The 21,713-nt window shown below is 32.0% G+C and overlaps 2 protein-coding genes across 8 annotated transcripts in view; one reads left to right on the top strand and one right to left on the bottom strand.

Annotated features, from left to right (window-relative positions):
• The window catches only part of LOC148620668 (myotubularin-related protein 10-B-like), a 32,575-nt gene extending 17,054 nt beyond the window's left edge, over positions 1-15,521 (top strand). For all 7 annotated transcript variants that reach the window (XM_088574357.1, XM_088574356.1, XM_088574354.1 and 4 more), the window contains 4 exons: positions 2,597-2,724; positions 5,716-5,865; positions 7,248-7,420; positions 13,275-15,521. In XM_088574357.1, the coding sequence (XP_088430483.1) occupies positions 2,597-2,724; positions 5,716-5,865; positions 7,248-7,420; positions 13,275-14,099 (1,276 nt within the window). In that variant the 3' untranslated portion in view covers positions 14,100-15,521. The remainder of the gene's footprint in view (positions 1-2,596; positions 2,725-5,715; positions 5,866-7,247; positions 7,421-13,274) is intronic.
• On the bottom strand, positions 10,070-11,478 carry LOC148620669 (complement C1q-like protein 3). Its single transcript, XM_088574360.1, has 3 exons — positions 11,360-11,478; positions 10,841-10,894; positions 10,070-10,512 (listed from the first exon to the last, which is right to left on the bottom strand). The coding sequence occupies exons 1-3, from the start codon at positions 11,433-11,435 to the stop codon at positions 10,091-10,093; spliced, it is 552 nt and encodes a 183-aa protein (XP_088430486.1). The 5' UTR covers positions 11,436-11,478; the 3' UTR covers positions 10,070-10,090.
• Positions 15,522-21,713: the final 6,192 nt, after the last annotated feature.

The raw sequence follows: 21,713 nt of genomic DNA, 5'->3' as shown, positions 1-21,713 counted from the left end.
AAAAAATGGCATGAATTTTGTATTTTTATTTCATTAATTTATGTTTTTTTTTAATATATCAAGGGCTGAATAGTAGAGTTATATTTATACGTTTGAAAATGACATTGTGATATTTTGCATGAACAAAGACACTTAACCACATGCTATGCCACATGCTATGATGAAACCCAACTTCCTACAAAGTTTCTTTTGATTTTCAAATAAGTTTTATGTTGATGATCATTAAGTATTTATATCGATTTGAAATAGAGTGATATTTATACATCTAACTGTGGGTTATTGGGTGATAAGCTCTGTGGGTAGAAATTTTCCTGATACCAATGTGTCCTTCTTTCGTACAACAGAACCACTGGGTAAATTATGACAAGATGGTCGTAAATGAAAGGTATTCAAATGTGAAAGATCACACAGGTGTTTGTTTGTAATTAAGTAATATACATTTGTATGATGTAGGGAAGATTTCTACTTAGAAAGCTACTGAAATCACCTGGAAGCCTAGCTAGATTTGTTTTTAATCAGTATCACTCTATTTCAGTTTACTGTAACTTAAGATTTTTTCTGTGAATGTTGATGTGCAGTATGACACACGAAACAGCTGTTACTTTGTCATTTGTAGTGTTGCAATTATGCAAATTAGACCCTTAATTGTTTTATCCATTCTACTTTCTGTTCAGATTATCTTTTCAGAATCCTCTGGGTTTTCCCTCTAAGTAACACTTTCATAATCATGAAAGCTGATATTTGATTGGCTAATCAGAAAGGTCATTTAAACAATGTTGAATGAATTGTTGTTAGATCCTAATTTTAATGATTGAATGAATGAAATAATAAGTTGGTCTAATTTTAATAAAAATGACAATTTAAATAAGATACCCCAAAAAACTTTTAAACAGAACTAACTATTTATACAGCATTTATACAAATATTATTTTTATTTACAATGGAGGTGTGGCAATAATGCATGATTAACAGATAATTAGTATTTATTTATATTAATATGTTTTATGATGAGTGAAAGTTAAGTTTCACAAACTATCTTACTCAAATTATTTAAATACAAAATCATAACAGATGAACAAGAAAGTTGTAGGTTAGTTATAATGTTGACATTAAAGAAAAGGAGTTATTAAGTTATACTGCTACATTCCTATCAACCAATGAGATTTCATAGATATTACAATAATGACAACATGCATCCTCCATGGTGTGATATCACAATGCATTATCTAGCTTTCCAAGAAGTATATAAAAGGACCAAATCATAGAAAATGTATATCTATGTAATTAAGATATACACAGGCAAAGTTATTTCACATGATTTTCACATGAATTTCACATGATTTTCACCTGAATTGAGAAAATAAACTAAGTGACAGAGTTCATGTGAAATTCAGGTGAATGGAGCCTTCACATGAAATTCACATGAAATGTTCACATGAAATTCGTGTTTAGTGAGTTTCACATGAAATTCATGTTAATTTCATATGAATTTCATGTGAAGCTCAATTAACATGAATTTCACGTGAAAAATATTTGCCTGTGTAATTCACTATATTTTACCACAAACTATGGCATGGTGTATAATAATGGCATTAATGGCCAGACATCCTACAATTTTTGTTCATTTAGTCACTGTTTCTAGGATCTAACCAAACTTAATTCTATTTTCTGTAAAGGTGACATTTTCAGATTCTTTGGTTTTGAATAATGCTTTCAAAATTGGAATCTGATTGTCTTATAAGAGGTCATTTGATCAGAAAATAGAAATGTATGTTGTCAGAATCTACATGTACATTCTGTTTCAAAGGAACAATTAGTTCATGTAGTCGATCTTATTCAGATTTATACAGGTATTGTACTTTTTACATTACAGTTTGTATGATGTGTATAATGATTGGTTAACCTCAACTACCAGTAATAAATTATTTTACTTCGGTATAAATTTAATAAATGTCCCAAATAGTTCCTTTATTCCTATATAAACTGGTTAAAATTGTTTAAATTTTATTTATGATCACACATATACTGTTAGAAGGAAATGTAATATTTGTTTGCTTAAATGTACCAGGAACACAGCTAAAACTGCCATATATGATAATCATATGTAACTCAAATCATCATAATCTTATGGTAATCATGTGATTATTATGTGGTAATTAACACATGATTGACATATGATTATATACGATTCTCATATGTAAATATTGGCTTACTATATGATCATCTTGTGATAATCATATGATAATCATATCCAAGGTTTGACACTCGCTAGGTAGTCCACAGGACTCTTTGATGGATAAATTGGGTGGTCCGCAAATTTATTTTGATGTCCTGTCATTTTAAGAATTGACTGAGGTAGTCTCAAGGACTAACAATTAAGATTTCAAGGTAATCGTCTCTTATATTAGGTAGGCACAAGACTATCAAACCACTGCTAGTGTTGAACTCTGATATCTTTACTGAAACATATGTCAATCATAAATCATACTATGTTTGATTCATATGATAATCATACGTTGCACTTAATATGATTATCGTGTGTGGCACTTTTTGCACTGTAGTCAGTTTCTGTTTCATTGCTCAATTACTTTTGCAGGTTGCTTACAGCAGTACAAATGGCAGATAACAAAGGACCTCCTGAAATCATTGACCTGAATAAATCTTGTCCTTCTCTCAAAGACTTACAGAGCAGTTTTGAAAAGTTAAAGGAATTGTGCCTTATAGGTTGGTAAGACTTGTTATATAGAGATTTTTTTGGTCATTAAACAAAATCTTAATTGTGATTTAATATATAGTGAAACCTTATCAAACCGAACACTGCATATTCATATGAATAATCTTTTTTAAATTCCTTTTATATAAGTAAAAATGTATTTCTAATCTTGATTAACCAAACACCTGCCTAAACTGGGTCCATACAAAAAATAATGTGGTATGACATCTACGAACTTTAATCCCACCACAGTTGTATATTCTTGTAATTAAAAAAAATCTATGACAGGCACTCATAAAAATCATAGAACTATTTTTAGATCCTATTTTGTACATTGAGAGGTAAAAATAAAATTAATTATTATCGTAGTTCCCTGGTTTCGACAATATGCCATGGTACAATGATTTTGATTATAATGTATCATAATCAGGTCAGCTTTTTTAAATCAAAGAAAATGCTTATGTGGAACATGAAGTGTAGAAATCTGATTGGAACTTACGTTTGGGTTATGGACCAATCAGAAATTCAACTTCCATCCTCTTAAACAAGTTGCAATGGTGCAGCAAACTTGTAAAATATGTCTTGACCAACCAGGAACAGTAGCAATCCCAGAATGCTGTACTGTTTCTGAATTGTCCATTGCATTCTCATAACTTACTTTAACAGGTGACAAAATCAGATATAGTGAACTAGGTAAAAATGTGGGACTCTATTAGCATATACTTGTACATGTGTAAATAGTATGATGTATCTGTCAAATTAAGAATCATGCAAAAATAGAACTTGGTTCATTTATTGTTAATAACTTTTTTCTGACAAATTCAGCATCATGTGTGTCTGAATAAAACAAAAATTGTATTGAAATACAAAAATGTAACATATTTTAGATATTAGTTTTTTTTCTTAGCTTTTTTTACTATAAGAGATGATTTAATTTCAGTTTAGTTCCTTTTTAAGCAGACTAATCAGAGATTGCTTCTAGGTTTATTATTCCTTTAAGGAGCAGAATTAAAATTGTGTTGACTCTCTGCACGGTTCTTAGATAGTATTATACTCAATGAATATTTCTTATTTTTGAAATAGAATGTCTTTATATTTATTATACATAGAACAACTTACTGTATCCTTACTTATAACTTCTACTTTAAATATGTGATGAATTTTAATCATTGAACACAACTTAAAAAACATGCTTCACAATAAGAAATTATTGCTTACTTATACCCAAAGTCATTGAGTGATTGGTATATTGGAATCATCTTGTTTGTCCATCGTCCGTCCATCTGTCTGCCTGAATTCTTGTCACAATTATATTGATTTTTAGTGGATGGATTTATTCCAAATTTTGTATATTGCTTTATTATATAGATGGGCATCATTGTAAGCAATTTTGGTTGCTGTCCAATTGTCACAATCATCTGGAGTTGTAATGGACGGATTTATTCCAAATTTTGTATATGGCTTTATTATAAAGATGGGCATCATTGTAAGCAATTTTGGTTGCTGTCCAATTGTCACAATCATCAGGACTTGTAATGGATGGATTTATTCCAAATTATACATGGCTTTATTATATAGATGGGCATCATTGTAAGAAATTTTGGTTGCTGTCCAATTGTCACAATCATCAGGACTGGTAATGGATGGATTTATTCCAAATTATACATGGCTTTATTATATAGATGGACATCATTGTAAGCAATTTTGGTTGCTGTCCAATTGTCACAATCATTTGGTCTCGTAATGGATGGATTTATTCCAAATTTTGTATATGGCTTTATTATATAGATGGGCATCATTGTAAGCAATTTTGGTTGCTGTCCAATTGTCACAATCATCTTGAGTTGTAATGGATGGATTTATTCCAAATTTTGTGTATGACTTTATATAAATAGGGCACCATTGTAGGCAATATGGTTGCTGTCTAATGTCAACTTCCCCTGTTTAGTGCGATGTTGCCATTTTGTTCTCTTTGTGAAATGAATGGGAGGGTACTTAGCGTGACAGTATGTGCAACTTCATGTTTTAACTTGCAATCTATTTATGTTTTATAGATAAAGAAGTAATTAAAGATTAACATATAAAATGTAAATGGCCAACAATATGAAAATTTCACATTTTTGGAAACTACATTTATTTCATCATAGGTCTATGGCAAATTTTCATGAAATTTTCTGTTGATTGTATGTAAAATTACTGAATTTTAGTGTAGACCTGCATGATTTTTCATAGAAATATCTCTCAGTGTATCACTAATGATAAACACTGATTTCAGTAATACTTTTGTAATTGCAGAAAAAAAAGAATCACACTCTGTTGTTTAATCTTATTTGCTAAAAACTTGCAGTAATTTCTGGATGCAGCATGGTATAATCAGGTACACAGACATATGTTCTGAAAACACCTGAAAAAATGTTTCTCATTTGTTTTTCATATGTTTAGGACCACCATGAAAAACATATGTTTAGGACTAACAAATAGTTCATGGAAAAAAGGTAAATAAAAATCAAATGGTAATCATATGTCCTCCATAGGACTGAATGTACAAATAATTAAGGTATGGTTTTCATATGATTTAGAAAAAACTTCTGTTTCCATTTGATTTTATAGGCACAGAACATGAATTTTAATATTGGTCCTAAACATATGTTTCCATATGTCTTTAAAAAGGCATGAAAACATATGTTGCAAATTTTTCCTGATGATGCTTTGATGAAATGTTGTATTACTTTAACTGTATTTTAAGTGTTGTTAAGGTGAAGGTGAAATGCTGAAAAGACAGCCACCAGAATAATATAATTTTGTCAAAAAAAAATTATGAATGGTATTAATCATGGCCTAATGCTTCTCTTGTTAACTCTTTTTCTTTGTGTTGTTTCAAAAGCAAAACAGTGATTTGGTTTTGTTTTATACAAAAACAAGGACAAAAAACAAAGAAAATAACATCAACAAAACCTTAAACAAAACAAATTAATTATTCAGAATATCAATTCTATTTATAGATTCTGAGAAAGATTTCTTGGTTCAGGATATTAATTGGATGTCAAGTTTGGAGAACACTAAATGGTTGTCATTGGTGTCTCAATGTTTGTCGGTATCTGTTGAAGTGTTGGACAATATTGTAAATAGACAGAAAACTGTCGTTATCAAAGGTAGGTCAAGGTTATTGTAAGGTCAAGGACATTTCAAGGTTGTACTCCTGAAGAATTTGGTGACAATGGAAGATAAATAATTACTGTTACACCCAGGTTAATGTTTCTGTTGAAATTTGTTTTCTATGAGGGATGGACAACATTGCCATAAATCTTTATTTTCATGCATCACAAATTCAAGTTTTACCTGTGCAGGGGCGTAGCATCTGGTAGGGCAGGTACTGCTGAAGCAGTACCAATAATTTTTGTCGGTATGTCATGCAGTACATAAACTTTTTGTCAAACATTGAAAAAACAGGATATTTCACTCAGTAACTAATTAAAAATAAAAAATTAAAAAATTAAAATAACTTCTGCCATACCAAGGATTTGGGTGCTATGCCTCTGCTGTGTTTTCAATGGTAAAAGCATGTCTAGTAGTCCCTCTGCTCTGTCTGTCTTACTTAGGATATACCTGTTTGTGTAGTCTGTAACTCAATAAGTATTGAACCAATGTAATTCAAACATTGCACAATATTTATATTCATATTGTAGATGTGTTTTTTTTATTTTTTCCCTACACTTTCAGCATGTTAAGCAAAGCCTATTTTTGCACTTTTTGTTGTGGACATTACCTACTTTTTGTAATTTATAACTCAATATGTTTAGAACCAAAATCATTCAAACTTTGCTCAGTGTTTATATAGTAAATAATTCATGGAGAAATTTGACAAATATTTTCCGACATTTTCAGCATTTTTCGTCCTTTTTGTTGTGGATGGTACCTACATTGTGTAATCTGAAACTAGAAAAGTATAGAGTATTTATTATTAAAATACAATACATATATTTATGACATGCACCTCTTTTCTTGGAAAAAATTGACAAATATTTAAAAAATAAATAACATCATAAATAGCCAGCTTTTGGTAAAACAATGATAGAATAGAGTTTTTGTGATTTATTTTGATTCTAATTAGACTGGTTTCTTCATATTTTTGAAAAGACGCAGCCTGTGTATTGCATGAAATGTTGGTCATGTGTTAATCACTTTTTACCACGGCTGTGGTCTAAAGAGCTTTGAGGCATGTCATATTAGAATAAATATGTTTTAAACTATTGCATGCTGTCATTATTACATTCTTTGGGTATTGTCCATGCATATAATGAAAATCTGATTGTGATGCTGTGTGCAGGTCTACACAAGTAATGGGTATAGTATTTAAAGTATATGTATTTTTATTATTTTAAGACTGTAAAGATTTTTGTTTGGCAATTCTTCCTATAGTTTATTCTTTTGAAAAAATGATTAATGTAGGCTTTTCATATTTACCAAAAGCTAATTTTGACTGATTCAGTAGTTCTCTTGCTGTATTTAAGTGTTTAATATACTATTTTTTCAGAATCTGACAGTAGGAATTATGCCTGCCTTGTTTCTAGTCTTTCACAGATTCTACTGGATCCTAATTTCCGGACTCAAGTTGGGTTCCAGTCACTGGTCCAGCGTGAGTGGGTGATGATGGGACATCCATTCCAGAGACACAACAATTTGATACAGCATGGGAACAATGATAGGGTCTGTACATAGACAAAATTATTTCACATGATTTTCCTGTATCGGTCAGATTTAACTTAAATTTGCAGTATGTATTAAAGGTACAGACTACTTCATCAGTTAAAAATGAAAACAATACCAACAGAAACAAAAAAGAAAACAATGTGATGTCATAACCCTGTACCCATGTTTATAAATGTCCTAAATCCTGATTTCATCTGGTTCCAAAATAAAAAATTGAAATATTCTTATATTTAACTTTATTTTTATAGGATTCACTCTTTCTGTCTGTGTGTCTGTTTGTGTATTGTAAGTTCAACTCCTTCTAAACGGCACAAGGGATTTTGATGAAACTTTATAGGAAGGTTGAGCTTCATATGTAGATGTGCATGAAAGAATATAGTAATTGTTGGGCACTCCAAAAGGAAAAAATCCATCTAAAGGGTTTTACATGTTTAAACCTCATAAGCATGATTCCTCCTAAACTGCTCAAAGGATTTTGATGAGACTTTATTGGATAGTTGGTCATCAAATGTAGATGTGCATGAAGTAATATACTTACTGTCGGAGGACTCCAAAGGAAGATAATCAATCTTGGGGGTTTTACAAGTTAAAATCATACAAGCACAACTCCTCATAAACTGCTCTAGGGATTTTGATGAAACATTTGAGCAAGGTTGGGCCTTTCATGTAGGTGTGCATGAAGAAATAGTCACAGTCAGGGGACTCCAAAGGACGATAATCCAAATTAAGTGTTTTTAACACGTAAAAATCTTGTAAGCGCAACACCTCCAAAACCGCTTGAGGGATTTTGATGAAACATAATAGGAAGAATTTGCAACTTATTTAGACGTGCATGAAGAGATATAGTTACTGTCAGGGGACTTACAGGTTATACATTCAACTGCATTTGAAGTGGTGGAAGAGGGTGGGTATTCTCTTTGTGAGCTTGCTATACTACATATTCATTTAAAATCTGTTCTCTTCATTATTGCAAAGTTATTTAAAAAAACATTTTTATAGTTCTTCTGACCATTACATCTTACTTTTTCTATGTTTCTATCCCATTAAATTTCAAATGTTTCATACTGTTATTTCTGTTACCTAATCACTAGGAACTTAGTGGAATTAGTAATGGTCCCAGTTCATCACATAAACTTGGTAGATACATCTCCTATGAAACCTGAATTGTTTACTTAGCCTCAACTGGGCCCTTGCTTTGTAAAACAGGCACTTGTTTTGTCAACTTGGCACTTGTTTTGTAAACCGTTGTCATATGATATTTTGACCCCTATGAAATATTGACTTTGGGGTTAAAATATCATAGCGAAATTTTGACCCCCGTTAAAATAATTTGACCCCCATGTATGATATTCCCCCCCCCCCAAATATATATACTTCAAGTTGAATTAAACAAAAGGGTTAAAATATCTCAACAAGGGGTTAAAATTTCATAACAAGGGGGTTAATTTACTGCAGCAGGGGTTTAAAATATCATGACGAAGGGTTAAAATAGCATTGCAGGTGGTTAGAATATTGCAGCAGAGGGTTGAAATATGGCAACAGGGGATTTAATTTATCACAGCAGGGTGTAAAAATATCATAATAGGGTGGTTAATTTGTCGCAACAGGGGGTTAAAAATCATAAAAGGGGGTTATAATGTTGCAGTGGTTGAAAATATTGCAGCAGGGGGGTTAATTTATTGCAGCAAGGGGAAATATTATAACAAGTGGGTTAAAATATTGCAGCAGGGGGTTAAAATATCACAATATTTGTTCTTTGACATGCTTTAACATAGGGACTAAATTTAAAAAGATTTTTCAATAGTTTTTACACATGTTCCTAAGGACATGGCAGAGGGCTCTATGTTTTTTGGAGGTGTTTGCCTACCATTTTTGGAAAATTTGGGCTTAAGGGGAGAAAATAGGTGTTATCATTAGAACTGAAGGAAAAAGTTTATTGTTGATTGATTTTCATGATACAGGTGTCAGTTGGTTCCTTTTGAAATTATTTTGAAAAAAAATTTACAGGGTTGGCTTATCATAACATGCTTCAGGATAAATTTAAATAGCTTTTCGGTTGTTTTCTAAATGTACTGAATTTATTTGAGAAAAAAAGACTAAATTGAAAAAAATGATGTGGCACATTCCATGATTTTTTTTTTACACAGAATGGTACTTTAAACAGTGTCCATGTATGATTGCATCATTTATATTCTCAAACACAATAAATAAAAATTTTAATGTTTTCTGCATTTTGTTAAATACTGTCTTTAATTTAGAATGATGGAGCTGTGGCTCATTGGTTTCAGGTCACATTTTTTAGTATTACTATATATATTGTATGAGTATGGAAAAAGTGAAATTTATTCAGTTGAGGTTTGAAACATATTTTCTGTGTAAAATGTGTGATTGGTTGTTTTCCTGTCTTTCTTTTGAATGTGTCTTGTTGTGTGTCATCATGTATCAGTTTAGATTAAATCAGACCTATCAGTTGAAACATAAAACAGTAAACATGTAAGATGATATTTGATTGGCTGATCAGAAAGGTCATCAGAACAGAAAGTAAAATGGAGTGTTGTTAGATCCTATATGCAGTGACTAAAAGGAATAAATTATAGGTCTAATTTTAATCAAATTGGTATTATATCCAAAAAATGAAGAAAACAATTTCTAATGTTTCAATACATTTTATTGTGCAATTAAAAATCCAGAGAACATACTCATATTACTAGTTCTTTCACTGTAAACTACTTTACCATTACGTGGGCTCATTCTTATGGAGACCTTATCCCCCTTTTTCAGTGCAAGATTGATATTCAGTGATCCGGTGTCATAGTTATCACTGTCGTAAGTGTATGCTACCACTGTTGGTGTCTCATTTTGGTACAGATGCACTCTTACAGAGCTTTTGCCTGCATTCATAACAGTACAAGAGAAGTGATAGGCTCCAGTAACTTTAGCTGTAAAGATCCCTGTACTGGGGTCATAAGCTTTCCCTATGTTGGTCCACACCTTGTCAAATTTTACTATACCATGATTGGGGACAGTTACTGGTTTGTCCAGGGATGCAGTAAAAGTCACTGTTTGTTTCTTTGTAGTGCTTCTGTAATCTGAAATAAAGATCTTAAGGCAATGAAATGTAATGAAATGATAGAGATTAATAGTTTTTCTTCATATCTAATCAAAGTTCAACTGATCTGATAGATTGCAATATGAATGGAGAATGAGTTTTTGAATCCAAAAATGAGTTTTTTTGTGTTTTTTATTATTATTATTAAAACCATGCTCTGATAGGCTATGTAATGTCTCAATGTTTAAGAAACTTTGCTTTATTTTTTTTCTGAAACTTTCCAATGTATAACATGAAATGAAACTTGAGAACAAGAAATTTTAAGATAAGTTTTAAAACAATATATAGTTAAATGTTGATATTGTTACCAGTATGTTTCAGCTTCATCATCATGTTCAGAAGGTCCTTAAAAAGAGACTTTTCTGAAATATATAATAATGGTACTTAGTGTTTAATAATGATTTGTGTGGAAAGCTTTCAAAGATGATAAAGCACACATTTTTTGTTGAATTAAAGGAATAATTACTTACTTTTTCATTACAAATTATGACAATTAACAAAAACATATTGGTTTTTCACTTGAACCAGAGAGTAGCCTGTTTTAAGTTAAGGGGGTAATTTGTTTTGAAGATTTATAATTTTATTAAATTTCTTCTTTGGGAATGGCTGGTTTTAACTTAGGGTGGGGTTCTTTTTGTGATAAAGTCCATTGTAAAGAACACTTTTGAATATTTGTCAAAAACAAATGGCATACTACACTTCCTTAACTTTTGAAATTAGTTATACAGTGTACAATATACAAAGTTTCATTGAAACCCTACAATTTAGTTTCAATATTTATTTGTACATAAGCGAACATATCTTTGAATGTATGTCTGTGTACTCACCAAGTTCAGGACAGTATGACCCATTAGCTCTGACAATGGCCCCACTCCACAGAAATACCAGTAAAACAGTCCACATCCTTCTATCTGCTTTTAGTTGTAGTCAGTCGGTCAGAAGGTGTTTGATGTATCACTTCACAAATGTAGGATTTTATACCCCTACAGCTCCCATGTGTTTCATTGTGGCTGTAATGGGATACATTTAATGACTATATATCATGCAAAGGTATCAGTTCATCAGGTGGAATTCAGAAGGATGACATGATCGTTGTAGACAAAACAGTATTATGTTGATGTCTGCAGACTTACCCTTCACTTTTACTTTTGACGCTTTCTTATGGGCATTTTTTTCTTTCTTAAAATTCTACTAAGGGGAAGGCTATTTGATTCCGGGGGGCTTTGCAGTTTTGCAGTTTTTGTTAAATTGGAACACAATTATTCTGGCCTCCACTATCTAGAAAATAGAAAAAAATAAATGTTCTGGTCTCTAGATTGTCCTGTACAGTATAATGAAAATAAATATTCTCAAATGGTTGTCTCATGAATATTGGACCTGCATTTTTTCACTTTAAATGGAATTCAATATTTCAAATCTTCACTGTATAGTTTCGATTCTATTTTTTAATGGACCAGTGTATTTACTTATGACTTCATCAATTTTTGCCTTTTATTTTTAGCTCACCGGGGCTAAAAAGCCATATGAGCTTTTCTCATCACTAGGCGTCTGTTACTGTAGTCGTCTGTCGTTCGTCTGTCAGATTTATTAAGCAAAAATTGAAAAATAATGAATCATGCTCAGAAAAAATAAACAAATTTGTCAATGGGGGCACATAGAATATGGTCTATTGAAGACAGATTAACAATTGGTTGGTCTTAGACATGTCAGAGGATGTAGAAAATTACAATAGAATAATAGGGGAAAGTGAGTAATCTGCCTTTGACGATGAAATTGCAATATATTTTATTTAATTTACTCTTGAATTACTGACACTTAAAAAAGAAATGACTGGTATTTTTGCATTTCAAATGGCATTTTGAATAAGATTTCATGAAATTTTCTCATGATTCTCTGACTGCCTGATTCTTACAGAGAATAGCACTTTAGCCAATATTTCAAAGTATTGGCACCACACTTAAAATTCTATACCTGGACTATCATTATGTAAAACCCAATTTCTTTAATTTTCAAAATGCTTTATATTATTATGATTTTTTAAATCAAGGTCATGATCATATATGAAGTTTGTCATCAATGTTTGTGTGTGGCTCTCTAAGATTATAGAAACATGATAATGAAGTCTTCATTTCTGTTAACCTCTAAGAATGGGTATGTGGGAGATGTTCCTGATATTCTATGTTGAGGATTATGTGTGAAGAATGGGTATGTGGGAGATGTTCCTGATATTTTATGTTGAGGATTATGTGTGAAGAATGGGTATGTGGGAGATGTCCCTGATATTTTATGTTGGGGATTATGTGTGAAGAATGGGTATGTGGGAGATGTTCCTGATATTGTATGTTGGAGATTATGTGTGAAGAATGGGTATGTGGGAGATGTTCCTGATATTTTATGTGTGAAGATTTTGATTTTGCTCTAAAACTATAAGATATAAAAAAAATAACATAAATCACTGAAATAGAAATAGTAACAATAACTATTTTCATGACAGGATGCAGGGAATATATATGTACACTTGTCATAGTCTTTTGGTGGAGAATTTGTATTTTCAAAGGCAGCTATACAATGCAAGAGAAATCTTTCAGAGTAGGAGTTTTAAGTCTCCCTGGCAGGATACACACTCTATATGGGAGACAGAGCTCAAATGTGGGAGTATCCCTTAAAATGTTAGGGGGTTAACAGATACGAGTCTTTGTTTAATGGTAATGTTGAAATTAAAATCTTTTTTTCTCATTTCAGGTGCCAGTATTTTTGCTATTTCTTGACTGTGTATGGCAACTTTTACAGCAATTCCCATCATCCTTTGCATTTACAGAGACCTATCTGACCTCATTGTGGGACAGTGTACAGCTTGGACTGTTTGAGACATTCCTATTTGATGGTGCTCATCAACGCTCTCGCTACAACGTTGAAAATCGTGTGATGCGACAATTCCGCCTTCCTCCTGTGTGGTGTTGGAATTTACAGTTTAGTAATGAGGATCAAGCTATATTTAATAATCCATTGTATGTTTTAAAGTGTAGATCTCAATTGAATGGTCCTGCAAAGGGATTGGTGCCGCAGAAAAACAGCTCTAATGGTACTTTGTCGCGCAATGATGCCTATTTATACAAACTGAATAAGTTTTATGATGATATTGATTGTGATAAATCTGCTTATGTAAATTCTACTCTTTTACGGCCAGTTACAGGAGAAGCTGTGACGAAACTTTGGGCACAGTGCTATTTACGATGGCAAACGCCAGCCCAAATAGTAGGGGGAGGTAACCCATCACAATATTTCCAACAATGCATTATGATGGAAGAAGTTATTCACCTTCAACACAGACTATCGTCAATAAATGAGAAATCTCACAAGCGTCGCCCGAGCAGTAATCTGATTTTTTGTTCTGATAAACAGAAGGACCAAACAGAAAGCATGCTGGATAGTACTTATCTGACATCATCATTCCCGTTTTCTCCAGGGCCGCGAACCAAGAACAAACCATCACTGATTTTTACACCAATCAGTGTTTACTTACAAAATAGTACTATAGACAATGATTACAGAGATTCGGAGGACTAAGTTTATCATTGGTCTCGTAATGTATTAGTGTTGTGGGATTACTGTTTACTTTAATCGAGCTGCAATTGTTTCAAGTTTCTTGTTTTGTGTTTTGTCTTCACAGAATTGAAGATGCGCATGTAGCTTATTCATAAATGTTTTCTGTTTAATTTATGGTTTCAGAAAGTAGTGCGGTAAAAGTATTTTCACAAAAAAGCTATTCCAACACAGTTCCTAGATCTTCTATGATATTTTGTTAAGAATGGTAAGATTGCTTATTTCTTGTGGAAAAATCTAGAAATGTTTTAACTGGTGTATTGTGAGAACTTATGATACTTTGCCCTCTGACATAAAGAAAAACACAAATATGAACAAGTTAATATTGCTGGAGAAGTGCAGAGTGTTTTTACACTTTGTACTTCTCACAAATTAATTACGATTAATTTCCCATCTCTCCTTATTATTCACCATTTCTTCTGATTGCTCATGACCAAAAACTTCAAGAAGATATTCTCACAATTTCTTTCATAAAAAAGGTTGCCTGTTTTCTGGAATTAAGAAAAAAAAAAGACTTCTAAATGGATAAAGACACAGGTGATATATATTTAAAACACCCAGAAATAGATTTTAATTCATATCATGTTATGCAACTACAAAAAACTGAAAATATAGTTGTTTTTTATCTTAACCCAGTTTATTGTAGATCTGTAAAAAGGGCAAGTTTGAGCTGTTGTGTAAATCTGGATAAAATAAAATTCTTCAGCAAAACTTGGCAGTCCAATAGATATTCTTTTCAGTTCATGCAAAAATAGATCTGTTTTTTAGATAAAGATTTTAATGTTTCTTAATTTGTAGAATGATTGGTATAGATATGATACAGACATTGTGGATTGCTTGAATAAACAGTGAAACCTATCTAAACCAAACAAGTGTTCAGTTTACCCAGGTCAGAGGGCCTTGTATGGCATGTACTGCTAGTGCTGTAACAATAATTTTAATTGGTACTGCATGCCATACCTAAAATTTATGTCAAAAAAAAGATATTTTTCTCAAATTTAAATAAGTTTAAATAAATAACATGGCTAGGCATCCTTTCTAAGACTTTGGTGCTATGCTTCTGCAGGTCCTTAATACTTTTAATTTGTATCTTTAAAAGTGTCTGGTTAAGACTGGTATTTCGATTTTCACGGTTTAGTTTAGACCAGTTTGAATGTAATATGATCATACATTACATCAAAAAGTTTAGAATCACAAATTCTCTGTTGAAATACTTAGCATTTTCTGAAATGTGAAAGTGGTAAAAAATTGTACTACAAGAACAATGATATATATTTGAAATATAGTTATGAATTTTTTTTATTTTGAAGCTCTGTATATCTTATAGTAATATATTTTATAATTGTTTTTGTTGATCCAATACCAATAATAAATGGTTACAATTAATGTTTTCCTTATTTTAAGCTTTTTATATGGAAGGCAGAGAATTGTCATCCTCGGCCGAGTAGTAATTCAAGTGATGTTTGAAAGAAAATATTCAGCGAAAACCAAAGAAAGACAAACATCCACATCTTACATGTATTCTAAAGCAGAACTAAAAATTCAAATAACATAAAGCAAATAATTAAAACTGACTTTTAACGAATGAATAAACAAAATTGTGGTTCTCTGAATGAACCAGAGTCCAAGGTCGATCCTGGATTTCAGGCCTAGGGGCATAAAAAAGAAAGCAAAGTGTGGCAAAACAATTAGGGGTGTAGAATTTTTGAAAAATAAAAGGAGGTGCTTGCGTCGAGTTTTTTTGGTGTGACGTATTGTTTTCCTTATCTTCATTTTTTTAATGTTTCATTCGGTTTGCTACATTGTGAATGTAGATCGTTTTTGTTTCCAGTGTTCACGTTCAGGCCACGATTTTAGATTTGACGTACATATGTATTTGAAATATCCCACCAACTGATGACGTTTCGGTATTTTTTTGCCGATATTTATCCGGTTTACAAAATGCATATAAATGATACCATATACACTTTATTAGTTCTCAGAAGAAACTTTTGCATTTAAACATTAATATTTTAGCTCAATTATCTACAAAAAGTACTAAGACTAAACTTATATTCCATGAAAAACAAAAAAACATTGCTAGTATTAAAATAATCATTTTTACCAGTTTTTCTGAAATATTTTATCTCTTTATTAAATACATTGTTCGCTTTGCTTTCACCGGATTAACAGCAAATTGAGGATATCGCAAACGATATTTGTTCTTTTATGAAGGAGTAATCAAGGGAACCAAGATTCTAGCGGAAATCAAAAGAATGTAATCCAGGGACAAAGACCAGACATGGAAAACTGATAAACACAACAAAGAGCATAAAATAACTAAAATAATACATACAATGTAACAAAAGTAAATGAGCAACTCGGACTTCACTAAAAATTGAGAGCATCGACTAGGTGCACCGGTAGGGTAAGCGTCCTCTGCTTTTCTAGAAACACCCGCCGAGTTGCTCATAAAAAGTCAAGTCCGGGGTAGACAAAAGAGGAAAAGAAATCTATGACACGTTGAACAAATTAGTTTTCATGGCGCAGAGGGATACACCGTAACGATCCACGAGTTCACGATAAGACCATAAGACTTCTGTAGTGACTTGTAGCAACATAATTGTTCCGGAAGCCTAATTGTAAGAATACAAAAAGTCAGCGTAGTTACGGCAACCTCTGGCATAATGTACGAGTTGTGATATGAAAACTCAATTCGAACGTGCTGAAGGAATGTTGCCACAGATGAACGAAAGATGACAAAATGGAATGAAAAGTCATTGCGCTTGTCGTATATTAGTAGTTTGGTCAATAGTTTTCCTTGTCCATCGATCTCTAAGTGTAGGTCAAGATATGTGGCTGACTTCACATTGTCAGCAGTATCCTTTATCTCAAGGTCTCTTCGGGTAGATGCAGTGTATAAAATACCCGAAACTAGGGTTGTCTAACGAAAATACCTCATCTATATAGCGTAAAATGAGACCAAAGAATCAGGCTAAACGATATTCCTTCCTTTGGATCAGATCAGCTATAAAGTTAGCCTCATAAAATTGAAGGAATGGGTCAGCGAGAAGAGAAGCACAATTTGTTCCCATTGGAATTTCGACCGTTTGTTGAAAAACGCGTACATCACACTGAACAAATATGTTGTCAATGTCTAGCATTTTGAAAACATCTTCTTCAGTATATTTGGAAAATAATTTGGAATCATTTTGTACGAGGAATCTCTATCAAGTACTACGTATCTATATCTAGATGTACCTTTTTTCAGTAACAACGATGTATAATGTTTTTCAGTGGGGATTTTAACTGATTATGGGAACTAGAAGTGTACAGGAATAAAAACCCTAGGTTTAAATGAATTGCATTCTGATAATAATCTTGAATTTAGGGTTTCCAGAAGATCTTTCGAATTTTTCAGGATCCGCATTGAGTGAATACTACTACAGGAGCAACAAGTGTCGTGGTAGGACTGCCTCTTTGACAACTTTTAGTGTAGAAGTTGAAAATTTTGAAAGAGGTTCAATGGCAAGTTTTGCAGATCCAGCTACATAGCGTTTTATTCATTTTCTTGTGTAGTTCTCCACAGCATCCATAATAATTTAAAAATCATAATTCCAATTAATGGAGCGTGATTCATAGTACTCATGACCTTTAGAAAAGACTTAACGGAGAGATTCGAATATTGTTTCTATTATGTTTAAATCATCAGTAATGACGTAACCGGAAGGACCATATTTGGATGGAGAGTTTTTGCAAGAACAGTCAGGTGGTTTAGCCTTGAAGTCCTCAATCTCGAGGTCCTGCAATAGTCTTCCATAATTGAAAATTTTGTATCCAATGGGTTAAGTATAGGAATATGAAGTAATTGGTATGCTTTGTCTTTGAAATACATCGGAATTCTTCATTCAAAGTTTTCCCATCCTCGGTACGTCCGCCATTTCAAAATTTGTAATCAGTTGATAATTGATAATTTTCCGATTGGTCCTTTCACTCTGATTTGTTAGTTGTCCTCAAATGAAGAATGCTAAAATTGGGAATAAAAAATCAACCCCAATTATTCCCATGCGTGTCGAGAACCATGGTACATCATAAGTCATACAGTTAGTACACAACCCGTGTCATGCCGAAAACTGCTTTTAGATCTAGTGTGTTAGTTTCTATACAGACCTTATGAGCAAATCAATGTTAGAACCAAATAAATGCTATCGTTAACGACAATGACAGTATTATAAATATCCCTCACGAATGAGCCTATTGAATGGTCTAGTCAATTTATTAGATAGGTATTAAGCTTTTCGTGCTTTGTGAAGGATATTACCATAACATATAAGGTAGGCATTTATTCAATCATAAACAAATCATATATAAGAAATAAAATCATATAACCAAACTTTACTGTAATATTGAATTTAATAGAGAAAAGAAACCATTGAGGAATCAAAGTGAATGAAGGAATTAGCATTAACGCTGGAAAAGTTTAAGTAGCTCAAGGTGCATTTGAATCATTAGTCGAGTGTAGTAAATAAAATATTAAAACATTTTTTCTTTTCGCTTTTAAATTTGGTCTTTAAGCATTTTAAAAGTTTTAAAAAAAGTTAAAAAAACAGAACAAAACAAAACAAAACAAAACAAAACAAAACAAACAAACAAACAAACAAACAAAAACATGCACTAAATTTACCATTTTTTCAAAATCCTGGAAATCAAAGACACTATAGACACACCCAAGTCTGTCTCTGATATTGACCCTTCATCGAAACATTTAACAAATTTGTCGGCTTTGATTTCCAATCGTCATTTATACCCTATCCATTATAATAATATTCTAGGGTATGGAGGTTTTGATAAGGTATTCGTCTAACGCTTTGAATTGTTACGTGTTTAATGTTTTGATTTTATAGCGTATTCAAAGTCGCGCTGACATAATAATAAAGGAATCCTTGTGCAGACTGGTATTAAAGAGAGTCAATCCATGATATATTTGTATTGTAAATCCAAGAAGCAGTAAACATTTTCAATGATAATGCAAAATATTTGATTACACAGAAAAAATACGACATTGTATTGAAAGAATTAATACTAAATCAAAGTAACTGACTGAAAACAATGAAAAAGCTACTGAAATCAGGTAAAGCTACTAATAACACACATCCATTACAAAATGTAATAAATGATCTCAATTTAAATGAAATGGCATATTCAGATGTATATTCAGAAATATACCCTTCTGAATAAATATTTTTTTGTTTTATTTAAAACATGGATAACGAAAATCATTCGTTGCTACAAATTTGTCAGCAGAAAAAATGATCATATTCTTGATTTCAGGATTAAAGAGCAAAAATGATTGATACTATCCAAATTCTAAAACCGAATAAAGCACCGGGTCCCGATATCATTAGCCACAAAATCCTTAAACTATGTCCTGAAAAATTCCAATCCCATTGAAAATCATTTTTAACAAATCATCAGTGATCTGCAAATTTCCTTCTAACTGGAAGATGGCTAATGTGATTCATTTGTAGCAATATTTAAAAAAGGTGCTTCCTAGTTACCGTCTAACTACAGGCTCATTTTATTAACTGGCAAAATAATGGAAAGGATTGTGTTTAAAAATACTTCATGAAAACAAGTTAATTTATAGCTATCAGTCTGGATTGATGCCAAACAATTCCAACGTTCAGCAATTGCTAGAAATGTATTCTATGAACTTCATTCTAAATTCTTTGGAGAAAAAAGATATTAACTGCTTTGTTTTCTGTGATATTTCAAAAGCTTTCGACAAACAAAGTATGACACAAAGGATTAATTTATAAACTGAAATATTATGGAATTCGAGGAGATATTCTGAAACGGTTACAAAGCTTTCTGAGTGATAGGAACAAAAGGTCGTTATAAATTCATCAGCCTCGCCAGAAAGCCATCTATCATCAGGTATGCCTCAGTACTTGGACCTCTATAATTTGTTGTTTTCATTTACGATGTAGCTGATAATCCTAGCTCTTAATACAGACTTTTTGCAGATGACACATCTTTTAAATACTCTGATCGCGGTAGTAAGCAAATGACAATGGTCATTATTCATGATTTAAGTGAGCTGGATAAATGGGCAAAAACTTGGCTCATGACTTCTGATTCGGAAAAAAAACTGAGATTATGTAATTCTCAAATATCGAAATACCGACGTTTAATTTTCTATAAATGGAGTTGTTGAAATTCCAATAAAACATCATTATAACCACCTAGGTATTACTTTTAATAGTGATGCAAAATGGTCCATGCATATTGAAAATATAACAGCGAGTACAAAAAAGCGTCTTCATGTATTACAAAAATTAAAAATTCGACTGAATCGTAACATTTTAGAAAAAAAACTATATATATTTTTTATTCGATCATTATTAGAATATGCCCCTTAAGTATGGGACAACTGTAATGCTTACTCACTGGAAATTTAGAGCAAATCCAAATGGAGGCGACAATGATTGTAACTGGGTTACCGGTGTTTACAAAAATTTAAAACATATATAAAGAAGTTAATTGGTAGACACTAAAAGAACGTTGAAGACATAGAAAATTACAATTGCTCTATAATATTGAAAAAAGCACGCCCTTGAGTATTTGTGTAATCTTGTTCCACGTAAGGAACAATCTATTTCCAGCTATCCATTGCGAAAGGGAGAGGAAATTTTGTTGCCGTATTGTAGATTGTCTGTTACAAGGGAATCCTTCCTTCCAGCTACTATTAAGGAATTAAACAATCTCGACATTGCAATAAGAACAATGGATCCGGTATCCAAAATTTAATTCGGTTTAACTAGGAATAAGGATCGATCTATTGTACCAAAATCTTTTCTGAATATTATCATAGACCTGCTATGCAGATGTGGTACTAACATGGAAGATGTTGACCACTACTTCTTTCATTGTCTTTTATATATAGTCCAAAGAAAAACTTTGTTTAATCATTTAAGCTGACTCTGTGATACTTATCCACTTAACGCAAGTAATTTACAGTCTGGAAGCCCTGAATTAACATATGAAGAAAACATATGTAGCAATATTATGATTGTTTAAAGAAAATACGTCATCTATACAGTGGAAACTGAGATTAAATGATCTAGTTAAACGACATTATTCCTTTTGGATCAGATCAGCAAGAAGCCAGCCTCTTAAGAGTGAAATAATAGGCCAGCAAGTAGAGGAGCACAATTTGTTCCCTTTGGAATGTCGACCGTTTTTTGAAAAACGCGTCCACCACACTGGACAAATATGTTGTCGATTAAAAATTCCAGCATTTTGAAAACATCGCCTTCTGTATATTTGGAAGACTATTTGGAATTATTTTTCATAAAGTATGAGGAATCTCTACCCAGAACTATGTATTTGTATCTAGGTGTACCATCTTTTTTGAAAAACAACGGTGTGTAATATTTTTGAGTCGGGATTTTTCTTATTGAATAAATAGACGCAAATTTTAAGACTTCCCAAAATATTCAGTATTCCTTGTAGATGCTTTTGAATCAGGTCTTTACGAAGCATACTATCAATCAGTAAACAAACAATAAAAAAGTAAATACTTGGTTGAAAATTCTG

The sequence above is a fragment of the Perna viridis genome, chromosome 3 (assembly GCF_037379345.1).
Source record: "Perna viridis isolate PV_CMFRI_1.1 ecotype Kerala chromosome 3, ASM3737934v1, whole genome shotgun sequence".
Lineage (NCBI taxonomy): Eukaryota > Metazoa > Mollusca > Bivalvia > Mytilida > Mytilidae > Perna > Perna viridis.
The sequence above is the reverse complement of the archived record's forward strand: the minus strand, read 5'-3'. Positions and strand labels throughout refer to the sequence as shown.

Bases quoted from the DNA above. Each gene is read 5' to 3' on its own strand.
- LOC148620669 (XM_088574360.1), bottom strand. From the start codon at position 11,435: ATGTGGACTGTTTTACTGGTATTTCTGTGGAGTGGGGCCATTGTCAGA. The intron at 10,895-11,359 runs GTGAGTACACAG...TATATATTTCAG, and splicing joins GTCATACTGTCCTGAACTTG to AAAAGTCTCTTTTTAAGGAC. The intron at 10,513-10,840 runs GTAACAATATCA...TCTTTATTTCAG, and splicing joins GATGAAGCTGAAACATACTG to ATTACAGAAGCACTACAAAG.